The 12,427-nt window shown below is 40.6% G+C and overlaps 1 protein-coding gene across 4 annotated transcripts in view; it reads right to left on the bottom strand.

Moving 5' to 3' along the window:
* Window positions 1–3,192: 3,192 nt before the first annotated feature.
* LOC145466064 (uncharacterized) overlaps window positions 3,193–12,427 on the bottom strand; it is a 31,995-nt gene continuing 22,760 nt past the window's right edge. For 3 of the 4 annotated variants that reach the window (XM_081449843.1, XM_081449845.1, XM_081449844.1), the window contains exons 11-23: window positions 11,953–12,084; window positions 11,327–11,503; window positions 10,616–10,747; window positions 9,898–10,041; window positions 9,378–9,512; window positions 8,750–8,893; window positions 8,570–8,602; window positions 7,838–7,963; window positions 6,803–6,886; window positions 5,991–6,149; window positions 5,575–5,672; window positions 5,311–5,455; window positions 3,193–4,212 (exon numbers count right to left, since the gene is read on the bottom strand). In XM_081449843.1, coding sequence (XP_081305969.1) covers window positions 4,166–4,212; window positions 5,311–5,455; window positions 5,575–5,672; window positions 5,991–6,149; window positions 6,803–6,886; window positions 7,838–7,963; window positions 8,570–8,602; window positions 8,750–8,893; window positions 9,378–9,512; window positions 9,898–10,041; window positions 10,616–10,747; window positions 11,327–11,503; window positions 11,953–12,084 — 1,556 coding nt within the window. In that variant the 3' untranslated portion in view covers window positions 3,193–4,165. Of the gene's footprint in view, window positions 4,213–4,873; window positions 5,456–5,574; window positions 5,673–5,990; window positions 6,150–6,802; window positions 6,887–7,837; window positions 7,964–8,569; window positions 8,603–8,749; window positions 8,894–9,377; window positions 9,513–9,897; window positions 10,042–10,615; window positions 10,748–11,326; window positions 11,504–11,952; window positions 12,085–12,427 lie in introns of those variants that run through there. The other variant, XM_081449846.1, reaches the window with a different exon arrangement.

Genomic DNA, 12,427 nt, shown 5'->3' with positions numbered 1-12,427 from the left:
CATGCAATGCACCCCTCAAAATTACCAGATCCCTCACAGTTCTTACAGATAACCATTCTCGTTGCAAAGCGGCACAAAACTTGAACCCAAGGAACTAACGTCTGCAAAAGCCATAGCACCATGGCATCCTTATTTGACTACATAGCGTTCCCGGTATGGTACCAATGAACTCGTTGCGAAGCTAAGGAAGACGCCTGCCTTATAGTTACTTATTTTCGCGGGAACTTTAAAATTTCGCGCAATCGGAACGTGTAAAAATCAAAATGGCAGTCTCCACACACTTTGCCATAGTCGTTGTCAAGCGGTATCTCGCGCCTTTATGTACAGCGGTTGCTGAGAATTACTCATCCGGGAAGGTCGAAACGTCATTTAAGCTTCAAACCCCACAGTGTTGCGGATGGGGTGCGATGTTAAGGCCTAACTGGTGGGTCCCAACGGCTTACAATCAATTGCTTGGATCAGAATTATCCATGGCATTGCATAGCGATTGAATGTTTTTTTTTTACGCGCTATCGAACGGGTCTTTTATAGCGGTACGGCAAAGATAGCCGGCGGAGAAGATACCTTACATTCACGATGATCAACACATTGCCGATATAAACCAATTGATTGCCGCAGTACAAGCGTGCTTTTCTTGAGTTTCCTAGTATGAAATACTACAATGAAAAACCATTCAGTCTTCCTTAATAAAATTGAGAAAGAACGCGTTGTTCTCTCTTTCCGTGGAACGGTTATCTGTTGTTGTGTTGAACTAGCCAAGTTGAGCTGTGATTGGTTTAAAATGCTCTCGCTCGTGCGTGACCCACTAGTTAGAACAAACATGACATACTCTCAACAAACGAAACTGAGAGTTTCCTGCATATAATCTTTGAAAAGTTCAAACCAGTGATAAAGCCTCGGTGGTAATAAAAGTCAACATTTACTTCCAGTTTTAAAAAATTGCAAATTTATTTATTTTTTAAGCCTAACTAAGGTTAACATGGACATGTAAATAGTTGCCACGTTTTCCTGTCGTACGAATGATTAATAAAATACGAAAGCGTTAAAGAACTGAATTGCAAAAATAGATAAGAAACATACCACATGTATATAATAACAACCCTAAAATTGACGTCCTATGTTATTTCCTGCTTTCTTAACCAATTATATAACATTTGATATCATTGTGTCATGATAATATCATGTCCCGATATCGTCTCAAGCACATACTACTTATCACCCGGTGTATATCGTGCAGATCAAATGCACATCATGGAAGGTAGAATTGAATAACGTACCCGCTACAAGTTTGGTAACAATGAAAATAATAACGTTAAAAATGGGTAGTTTTGCATAAAACCAAGCCATATAAAATGTACCCCATTATGCAATAATAACTACATTCTCTCAAAAAATTATCTTTAACTCGTAACTATATGTGACTTACTCCGCGAACGGATATGCCATGTTCTAAATCTTTTATGGCCAAGCTTGTTTCGCCAACACTCTCTCACTCATCCTCATCGGGCCCATGAGGACTCTTGAGGCCGTCTTGTTTTGTCAAGATGGCTAAAGATTGGTCTGATCCCTTTTTTGCATAAATACGTAAAAGCACGTTGTTGCATGCAAAGTAAGAGAGGCTCGGGACCTTTTCAGTTAAGATCACCTGTATGCCCCAAAATAAAATTTCAATTCGTAACCAGTGAAAATACTAACCAGGTCACGATACAATACGGCTTGTAAACTGAAAAAAATCGCTTTGGTATATGTTGCTAGATTGGCAAGAAGCCTTGCCTGAATTTCAGCCGTCTCCTTGAGTCAAAAGTAGACGCCTGAAATGCTAAAAGAAGCCTTGCCTTGCAAAAATATTACAAGCAGGAGATGTGTGCCGCCAGCGGTTACAATTGTTGGAACTCGACAAGAACATAATTAAGATAAGTATTAATGAAATATACTGCAATTTACAGTACTTAAAACTCATGTTTGGTCGCAAATAATGACTGAAGACTTCTTACTGCGGTTGCTTATTATGAAAAGTAATTTTAACCAACTGTTAACTTCTTTTTAAACTATAAATTAAATATACCAATTCAAAAATGCCACAAATTAACGTTATGTAAACATACAGGATACCTTAGACTTATCAGCAATGAGGTTTAATAGGATGTCATAGTGAAACAACTGATTCATCGCCGCAGAGTCTAGGGGGGGTCGCCATATTAACTTGTTCCCCACTTCACGTCATCTGGACGTTTAACGCAGACCGCACCCTTCCCCTTCCTTATCGTCAACTTAGAATTTTGCGGCCTCCAGAGATGCTACATACCAGAGACTACAGGTTAAGCAACTAACATGCTGGCACGTTTCAAACTCCTCAGTCACCCACTGGCCAGCTCCTTTTTCGTGACGGATTAGGTTGGACGGTAGGTCCAACCGTAGAAATAAAGCTGCGTTCTCAAATTTTTCCAATGTAATGTCAACGCTGCCTAACGCGTACTCTTATTGATTGATTTATGGTCACGAGGCAATGGTCAAATATAAATGTCACCCGCTGCCCCACTAGTATAGTATAGCAAGAAGTCACTTTGACCTGGGGGTAATTAATACTTAACACTAACACCAGCTATACAACAAAACACTTAATTACTGGTCCCTTAGGAAACAATAAGTTTTGTTTTTCCTGGAATCTCGGTGTTTCCCTCGACTTCGCGGTCTCTGGAAACATTGAGATTCTCGGAAAAAAAAACTAACAATTTCCTTCGCGACCAGTGATTAGTATAGGTAATCACATGATTTCGAGTGCAATTTGCACGAGTAAATTTTTCAAAGGCTAACCAAATTGCACGAGCCCGAAGGACGAATGCAATTTGTACAGGTAAGAAATCATAGTCTAATGATACAGGATAAAACCACAGCTAAGTTCTGGATAGTCACATAAAGCTTACAGTATTTCCTAACATATTGTTCAAATATCAATTATTTTAATTTAACACAAATAACTAGTATTTATTTAACTACGCGTTCACACCCTGGCCGAGTTGTTCAAAACCCGATTAAGTTATCCCAGGATTAGCGAGAATTTTGATTTAAGTTTTGTTACCTTTCGGTATGTTTGCCAATTTATATATTGTTTGTCCTTCTGTTTTGAGTTTGAAAAATCTCAAACTCCACAAAACATAAGTAGTGATAAACATTTTTATTCAGGAAAAATTAATACTTCTATTAACTTTTAATCGTGGGTTTAATATAGCGTTAACCGGTTTTCGAACAACTCGGCCCTGGTGATGAATAGCTGAATAGTCCCTTTTTCACGGATCACTGCTTGACATACTAGCCGCTATTTTAAACACCAACAGGGGAACTATACTTATTTTCGTAGTGAATCCGTCACCCGAAGTTTTTTTTTTCTGTCTGCGCTACACACAGAGAACACATGCAAATCTGTTTTTAAATAAACACAAATACGAGGCACGTGGAACGTTTTTCTTGTATGATATGAAACACGTTTAATAATGTGGTATAAAGCAAAGAAACAGCACGTTAAAATGCTACGTCTGTATTTGAATCAGGTCTATACTAAGTGAAAAAATCTTAGTGTTGCGATTAAGACTCTCTTTTAAGCCTCGTTTTCACTAGCGACGCAAGCACAAGCGCAGGTACAATAATTCTTATTTCACCGTGAAAACGGCCTTGAGGCAGGCATAAGCACAAGCGTAAGAATAAGCTCAAGGATCCAAATTTTTCCTTTTTCTTTTGCTTGCGCTCATACTTGCGTTTGGGATGCAACAACTGAAAATGAAATATCGCTTAGGCATAACACAAGCACAAGAATGTTTACCACACGTGGTTACGTTTGGCCAATGAAAGCACTGGATCCAGAGTACCTTGCGCCTAAAAAGTTTGGAATGTTCTGATGATTTTGCTTGTGCTTGTGTTTGCGTCGAATTTCGTTTTCACTTGGGTATCCCTATTGCTTGCGTTTGTGCTTGCGCTTGTGCTTGCGTCGCTAGTGAAAACCAGACTTTAGTGACTGCGTGACAGATACTTAGAGCTGCGCCTTTTTCCCGCCATTTTCCCCGCGCCCGCAAAATCGGCAGTCAGCGGCCGAAGCATTTCCACAGCGCGTGCGAACTACTTGCTCTATCGAATGTATGAGTTCCAGGTCGATGATGTCGTCTGCCGGTCATCAGAGTAATCCACATACGGGAGGTGGTGCTTTCTTCTTTTCATAACCTATTAAGAAGATGGTGAATAGTGAAATATTTGCAAGGGAGAGTTTTTGCTCACTTCATTTCTAAGTCCAGGAAAATCAAAGGTAAAATATCTTCCATGTGTAGAGAAGTACAAGCTGAAGGCGCATGGAAACTGCAAAATCATTCATAAGGTCTACATCCGAGCCAAGTGGCCCATCAAGCCAGAGCTTATCCAGGTTTCTGTAGCGTGAAACGACTGGGGTATTTCTACTCCCCCACCCCCCTGGATGGGATGCTGGTTACTCCCAGCATTAAGTTCACCGGTATCCATTTATACACCTGGGTGGAGAGAGACACTATGAGAGAAAGTGTCTTGCCCAAGAACAATGAACACGATGTCCCCGACCAGGACTCGAACGCGGACCGCTCGATCCTGAGACGAGCGCACTAACCATGAGGCCACAGCGCCTCCACACAAAATACATTACTATTACATGAGTGAGACATACCCTAAGATCAGTAACTATTTTTTTTTCTTTTAAGAAAGAACAATTATTACAGTTTAATGACGTTAGTTTTTTTCCATTTAAAAAATTAATTTTACAAAATCAGTCAATCACGATGCTACATTAACAGACAGTATATTTTCTAACGGTTGGAACGTATTCTGTTTCCGCTATTGACCAATTTCGATATATTAAAATTCTAACATAGCGCCGAGGTTTAGGGGAATAAACAATTAATAAATTGATCAATCAATTACTCCCCAAATAGGAATTTCCAGTGGCACATCCCACGGAGAGACTCCTCGTCCACGGCCTCCAGATCGAATTGGAAATTTAAAATGTTGGTTTTTGAGGAAGAAGGAAAACCGGAGAACCCGCAGAGAAAGGACGAGAAACAACAAACTAACTCGACCCTCTTATGACACCCTCTTATGACGCATCGGTGGGAAGCGAGCCCTCTAACCACTGCGCCATCCCTGCTCCCCAAAAAGAAATCAACAACAAAAGAAATTACTTTGAGGTCAAGGCAACAACAAGAAAAAGCTTTTGTTTCAGACCCCTTGCAGCGGCCCCGTGTCTCTTAACTCATGAAGTCGTGTCAATGATTGCCAGCATTTCTCTGTGGACCTTACCTTTGTGCCTGCTACATCCATACACCTCTACTCTCATACAAATGTTGTTATACGTTCTGGGATAAAACCGGACAAACCTGGCCTGGATTGGCCTAATCAACCTATTGACCACTGGGGTAAAGTTATCGCAGTTCCCCGGTAAAACCTGAGAAGAGAAATGAGACAAAAAACGATTCCGATAAGTGATGCGTAATGAATTAGCTGGAGTGGTTAAAGTCCCGTTCAATTCAAATCAAGGTAAATCAATGAATATCAACAGCTTACCCTAATCCTGCCGTTCTCTTTGTATCGATTCCACCTTTGTCCATCTTTACTAAAAGCTAGTTCATATGACTTTACATGCTCATAATATTTATCACGTCCTACCGAAAAGAAAAAAAAAATTACATCATGTAATTAATTCAGCACTATCATCGAATTTACCTATAAAGATTTGCCTTCATTGCAGTAAAATAGGTTTTAACTTGACTTCTTAAGGGGAGCAGGGATGGCGCAGTGGTGAGAGCGCACGCTTCCCTTCAATGTGGCTTGGGTTCGATTCCGCCCTGGTGCCATATGTGGGTCGACTTTGTTGTTGGTTGTCGCTTCCTCATAAAAAACAAAACATCTCCAAATTCCAATTCAAACAGTATAGATAAGAGGACCCACATGAAAACGAGGTAAGGCCCTATCTATCTTACCTTGTGTGGCAACAGCTGTAACGAACTTGATTTTCCCAAGATCCACTTGGAGCCACTGTTCTTTCTTTTTATTTCTTGCGCACCAGCAGCCGGTTCTCTTCCTAATGCGATCGTCCTGTTTATACAGTCGACCGTTGTAAGCACCGAAGTCCCACGAACCTGGAATAGAAGCAATCAGCAAGCTAAGTGACATTGATATGAAACCGTAGAGATCCGCAAACTAATTTTACAGTATACCCCCGGTATTGGATAGCAGTCACTCTTACAGACAGGTATGATGTCTGCGAATTCCTCGTAGAAGCTGGAGGAGGAGGGAGTGGCTGGGGTGAGGGAGGATGGAGAAAGGTCTCATGATTTTGATTGGTTTTTACTTATGATTTACTTGAGGACTGACGCATGGATGACGTCATTATCATTTATATAAAACAGATTCCTTGTTGTCGTGCGTCTGTTCAGTAATAGAAGACGTCAATCGAAGGGTTTGGAAAATGGATCGTCAGGTCAAGAGGTGTCGTGCTGCCTAGCGACTTCTGGGACAAGAACCTGAAAAACACTAACACCAAATACTAATACCAAATACTGTTCTAATGAGATTCCAAGGAAAATTTCAAGCAATTCCGTTCTGGTATGGGTATTTTGAGTTAAATGTTGTTGTAATTTGAACCTTAAGATTTACGTCACTTATAACACCAAGGAATTGCCTTCAATTGTTCATGTCGCGCTACACCTAAGAGAAGCATTGCATTGCTACGCCTGGAAGGGACTCCACCATTACAAGTCTAGAGAAGCGTCATCTGATTTTCCATACTGACCTGAAAAGAAGCTGGAAGATGCATTAAAGGCGCTGTCCGGCAGCGTGAAGTTCCATCCCGCACCCAGAGGCTGAGAACAGGTTCCTATGTGGCACATAAAAAAAAAAATTAAACAAGAAATTCAATCTAAAGTACCTTTCTGCTTGCTAATGCCGTTTTGCGGCCTCCTTCACGCCTTTATCATTCAGTTTCATTCTTAAATCACTTGTGATGACCAGTAAATAATCAAACAATCAATCAATCAATCAGTTAATCAATCCATCAAAGGAATCAGTCATTCAATCAATCGATCAATGATATTGATGAATCAATCAGTCAGTCAATCAGTTAGTCAATCAATAATCAATCATTCTATTAATCAACCAACTAACTGATCAATCAATTAATCAATCACTCAGTCCGTGAGTCAATCAATCAATCAATCAATTAATACATGAACCAGTCAATCAGTCAGTCAATCAATCAATCAATTAATCAAGCAGTCAGTCAGTCAGTCAGGCAGGCAGTTAGTCCGTGAGTCAGTCAGTCAGCCTGTTAGTTAGTCAGTCAGTCAGTCAGTCAGTCAGACATTTAGTCAGTCAGTCTGTGTGCCAGTCAGTCCGTAAGTCAGTCCGTCAGTCGTTCAGTCAGTCAGTCAGTCCATGAGTCAGTCAGTCAGTCAGTCCGTCCTTCCTTCAGTCAGTCAGTCAGTCAGTCAGTCCGTCCGTCCGTCCGTCCGTCCGTCAGTCAGTCAGTCAGTCAGTCGGCCAGTCAATCAATCAATCAATCGTGGCTCGCTTCTGACGTGTAACATCAAAGCGGTAGTTTGGACAGCACAGGAATATGCTGTACGTTTTTGGCTCGAAGATATAGATATAGAGACTTCAGAAATCATATCAGTGTAGAATTAACTGTTTGTGATCACTTCCTTAATTGTATTTGGATAGAAGGATTACTTGGCTGATTGATATCCCATAGAATAAACAAATGTTGACTACAAATACTAGTTATGTCAGGTTTACACTGTAGACGGACAAGTCTGTGTCAGGTTCTCACCCGCGGGTCTAACAGGTTCCTCATCACATCCTAAGGCTAAACAAGTCCTGATGCATCGATTTCTCCATCTAGTCGAACAGTGTCCTTGCTCAAGCCACTTTTTACAAGCCTCCTTACACTTAATACCTACAATGAATAGTAAAGAGGAAAAGTCATCAAGTCATTCCGCGCGAGGTCATTTTTACAAAGAGTAGTGCAGGTTAGTGGCTAAGACGTCTAGGGTTACCACAGACCAAAGCAAGACGTGGGGCACAAGGGGCTCAACGTGGAGAAACCAGGCTACAGTCCTCCAAATATATGAATTATAAAGGAAGTTTTCATACAGGTTACTGAACGCAGCAAAGAGCCTCACATCTGGGCTATACTGGAATTGCCTAAAACCATTAACAATTTATCAGGTTTAAACATAGGAAATCATCACCGTGATGGTATTTGAATTTCTGCTTTTCATTAGCATAGTTTTTTACGAGTTTTAGTTTCGATTAAGAAGACATATCAAACACTCAAGACAGTGTTTGACCAAATTTCGAAATACCTCGAAATTCGTCAAAAAATATTCCGCTGCGCTTCTTAATTTCATCTCTCTCCTCGGTGTTTGGAAATGTGGTCAAACACGGTCTTTCGTGTTTGATAGATTGGATCTAAAAAGTAAGCTCTCCACGAACATTCTTGGACAACCTGACTTAAGGTCTTGAGTCTAGAACTTTTGAAAAACCCGTACAATTTACTTACCCTTCGGCTCAGCTGGTACAACTTTGACCGGTTCTGCACGGAAGAAAATTAACGAAAAGCATGAGGAATCTCTTTTATTTACTTAGTTTCCATTACTGTTCAATAGCTCAAATAACTTTCCCATCCTCATAACGTTAAAGTAACTGTTCAATGGTTTTCAACTAACCACTTTTGTCTAACCTTTTGGACATGAATTACAAGCATGTTGACATTTGTCAATCATGATTTCAGGTCTCCTCTGACAGAACCCAAGTCCTGCCCAGTGTTCACAGTTAGCGTCATCCCCCTTGTTCTTACAGGGCTCCACCGATTTATTCTCCTCCTCTGGAATCAAAAAGAACAAAATTCCACGCTTTAGAACCGAAGAAAAAAAAAACTCAGTTGTTCGGTGTTAATTGGCCGTTCCCGAGTTGCCTTTTGCCTCGGTGACAAAACGAGTCTTCAGTTCGTTTTCCACGCGGAATCGTTTTGAAACAGAGGCACAAAGTAACTCGGAAATGGCCTATTAAATGAATGAAATAACGATTTTCCAATGAAACCGTTATGTAAGATCGGCGGAAAAGTGACGCGCGCCAATTTGGGAACTATCGGCTTGAAGTTCGTAAAGGTAAAAATTACTTTTGCGGAAATTTTCGAAAACTGAACGTTTCGAGAACAAAGATTTTGTCAAATGAAAAAGCCAAACAATAAAAAAGTAACAAGGGTAAATACGTTTATAGGGAGAATTAACTTGAAAAATTCGAGCCAGGCTAAAGTTTCCACAGCACTGTTCCAAACTATACGATCACCTGACTACGTTTACATGTACCTGGGTAGCAGGCTTCACAGCTGAGTGGGCATTTCTTGTACATGTAATTGGAATAAATATCACAGTAACCACTGTCGCTCCATTTGGGACAGTTTTTGTGCTTATCAAAGCATGGCGACTTTTGACGTGGTGTATCTGTGAAAAGGCGAGCAAAACGTTGTCACGGGAGACAGCAAACTTTAAAGAAAAGTTACGGAAAGTCAAGAAATGGGCTGAAATTTTTAAAAGTGATAAACGATAACTTACAAACTTCCGAAAAGTTAGCTGATAATTAATTCCACCCTCCCACTTGAGTATCAGTGAATATTAGCCTGCAATGCAGGCGTGTTTTGGCGAGCGAACGCATTTTAATTAAGGGAGTGCCATCTTGGATTCAAACCCGGAAGAAGCTTGGGGAGAGACGAAAAGGCGTCCCAGGTAGTGGGAGTCAGGCTGAATCTACTCGATCGCGAGCTAATATCGTTAATTCGTGAACACACGGAAAACGCTTGCACTGCAGGCTAAGTCAATATCTGCTTACTTATCTCGTATATTCCAGTTGAGTCGCAGAGGTTACAGCTCCGTTCGCAGTGTTTTATCATAAACAATGCTTTGATGTGACAATCACCGCGAGCAGCCCAGTATTTGCAATACCTGTGTTTGTCTGTACATGGTGTAGGCATTGCTAGTGTATTCAAAAAGGAAAAAAAACCGAGGATTAAATAAAAAATATACCAGAAGAATTTTCGTCAATCGGTAACAATTTCAAATTTTCAAAAATCAAGGATGTCTCGACGAACACACGAAGCATGCCCATAAATGAACGCGATTTTAAGCCCTAACTGGTCGAGGATAAATTTAGTTAAAAAAATATTATGATAGTAAGACTTCATCGTTGCTTGGCAGTCGGCTCCTAGCGCAGTTGATCAAATCAAAGCTGTAAAATAATACAAAAACTCACTAAAATAAATAATCCTAAGTGTTCCTTATTTTGATACGTACTTTCTCGCCCCATGCTTCCAGGAATGTGAGAGAACCAGTGAAACGTGAAGAAAAGAAAGAAACGAAAACAAAAACAAAAACAAAACAAAAAAAGCACGTGAGTTGAGTTTTTCTTGGTTCTTGACTTCGCTTGAATGATTTTTCCGGTTCCGTTCCTTAATCTCATTTCCAGATCTTATTCTTCGAAAGTGAGATAGCGGCTGGGAACGAGATTAACTACACCTCTCTTCTCGCGATTTTCAGAGGACAGGACTCACCTATTCTTCTGCGGCATAGGTTACAAGTTCTCTTACAGTTGAATGCCATGTACGTTTTCCTGTCCTCTAATTCACAGTATCCTCGAGCTTTAAGATCTTCACACAAGATGTCATTGTCTAAACATTTCTCAGCTAAAATGAAAATAAACAAACAACGTAACATTAATCATCATCGTCATCATCATCATCATCATCATCACCGTCGTCGTCGTCGTCATCATCATAAAAAGAATCGGAAATTAAGTCACGTCCCTAATAAATACGGTCTCTAGGCTTTCTAATACTAAGGATCAGAGCCACATGGTTTATCACACGACCGGTGTCAGATCTTAACCCCGTTTTCGTAATGCGAAGCTTTCGGGAACATGGCTACTCCCCTTAGATGGGACGCTAGTCCCACAAAGGTTACTCCATATGACCAGTCGGCACTTTCAGAGTTCCTACTTGTTCGCTGGGGACATTTATCCTCCCGGGTGGATAGAGAGTCCTGGGTATTGACCAACAGAACACAAACACAATGACCCTGGCCGGGGCCGCGACGTTAAACGTCAAGTAGAAATGCAAAAAAGAAAGTTAAAAAGAAAGATTGGTCGCGACTACTCAGACATAGACCCTGGATAGAAATACGGTTTATGTACTTAACCACCTGTGTACGAAATAAATACTCCAAAGAATATGAATGGACACAAAATGTGAGCCTACATGACGTACTTAAGTAATCTGGATCAATGGAGGCACACAAGTTACAGCTACTCCTGCAGTACTCGCGCATAAAACGTTCTTTACTGTTGGAAGAACAGTAACCAAGTCTGGACCAGCCATGACAGGCTTTGAAAGTATTCACACAGGGAGACAACCTCTGTTTAACTACGGCGTTTTCAATTTTTCCTAGAAAAAAGATTCAGGAAATAAATTAGCATGAATGAACCGCACACTTTCCAATACTCAGACCGAGTGGAGAAGAAATTGTAAGGGTGAGGGGGAGAGGGTGGGGTAGAGTGCACGAGGCAGGCTACTTTAACATAAAGTGACAGAGATTTTCGTCACTTACTTTGAACAACATCCCTAAAATTCCATTTGTTGGGGCGTGGTTCCAAGAACATAAATTAGTCATTTCCTGGTAATGGCAGCATTTTGCAACTTACTTTCCATGACATATACTGGCAGTACGTAGTAACTATGAAATTACAAATTTAATGGAACACTCTAAAGTGTGCTAAAACACCATTTTCGAATTCAGCGACCCGTGAGGTCTAGGAACAACCCCGCCAGTAGAAAACAGAGAGTTCCCCTTTCCCAGGCAAACAGCAAGCCTCCTTAAAAAAAAAGTTGCTTACTGCAGAAGTTGCATGTCAAAGCGCAATTATTTCTCATTGACAACCGTTCATCAGGATTGGTTGACTCGCAGTATCCTTCTTCTTTAAGCCTCGGGCAGCGAGACTTTTCACGGTCCTTGCAATCGTGGGTTTCTGAAATAAAAATTGAGAAGATTGAGAGAGTTATCGGCAGTGAAACATTCTTTACCATATCAGTACGATGAAAACAAACTCATCGACTAGCTAGGGGATATATTGCCTTCATGATCAGCATCACAAATTCTCGGAACTAACATAAACAAAATGCCTGCAAGATGTAAGAGGCTATTGTTTTTCGAATATGTAGCTGAATATGTTCAACGGTAGCGCCTATCAACTTACTTGTACTTTTGTATCAAAATAATAATATTTCGCTGTCCAGCTAATATTTAAGTCAGTTAACTTCCGAGACGTGTTGCTTTTCCACTTTTTCTGGTTTAACCGCTTCGATTAATTA

Source organism: Orbicella franksi, chromosome 13 (genome assembly GCF_964199315.1).
Source record: "Orbicella franksi chromosome 13, jaOrbFran1.1, whole genome shotgun sequence".
Taxonomy (NCBI): Eukaryota; Metazoa; Cnidaria; class Anthozoa; order Scleractinia; family Merulinidae; genus Orbicella; species Orbicella franksi.
This window is presented reverse-complemented; position numbering and strand designations above follow the sequence as displayed.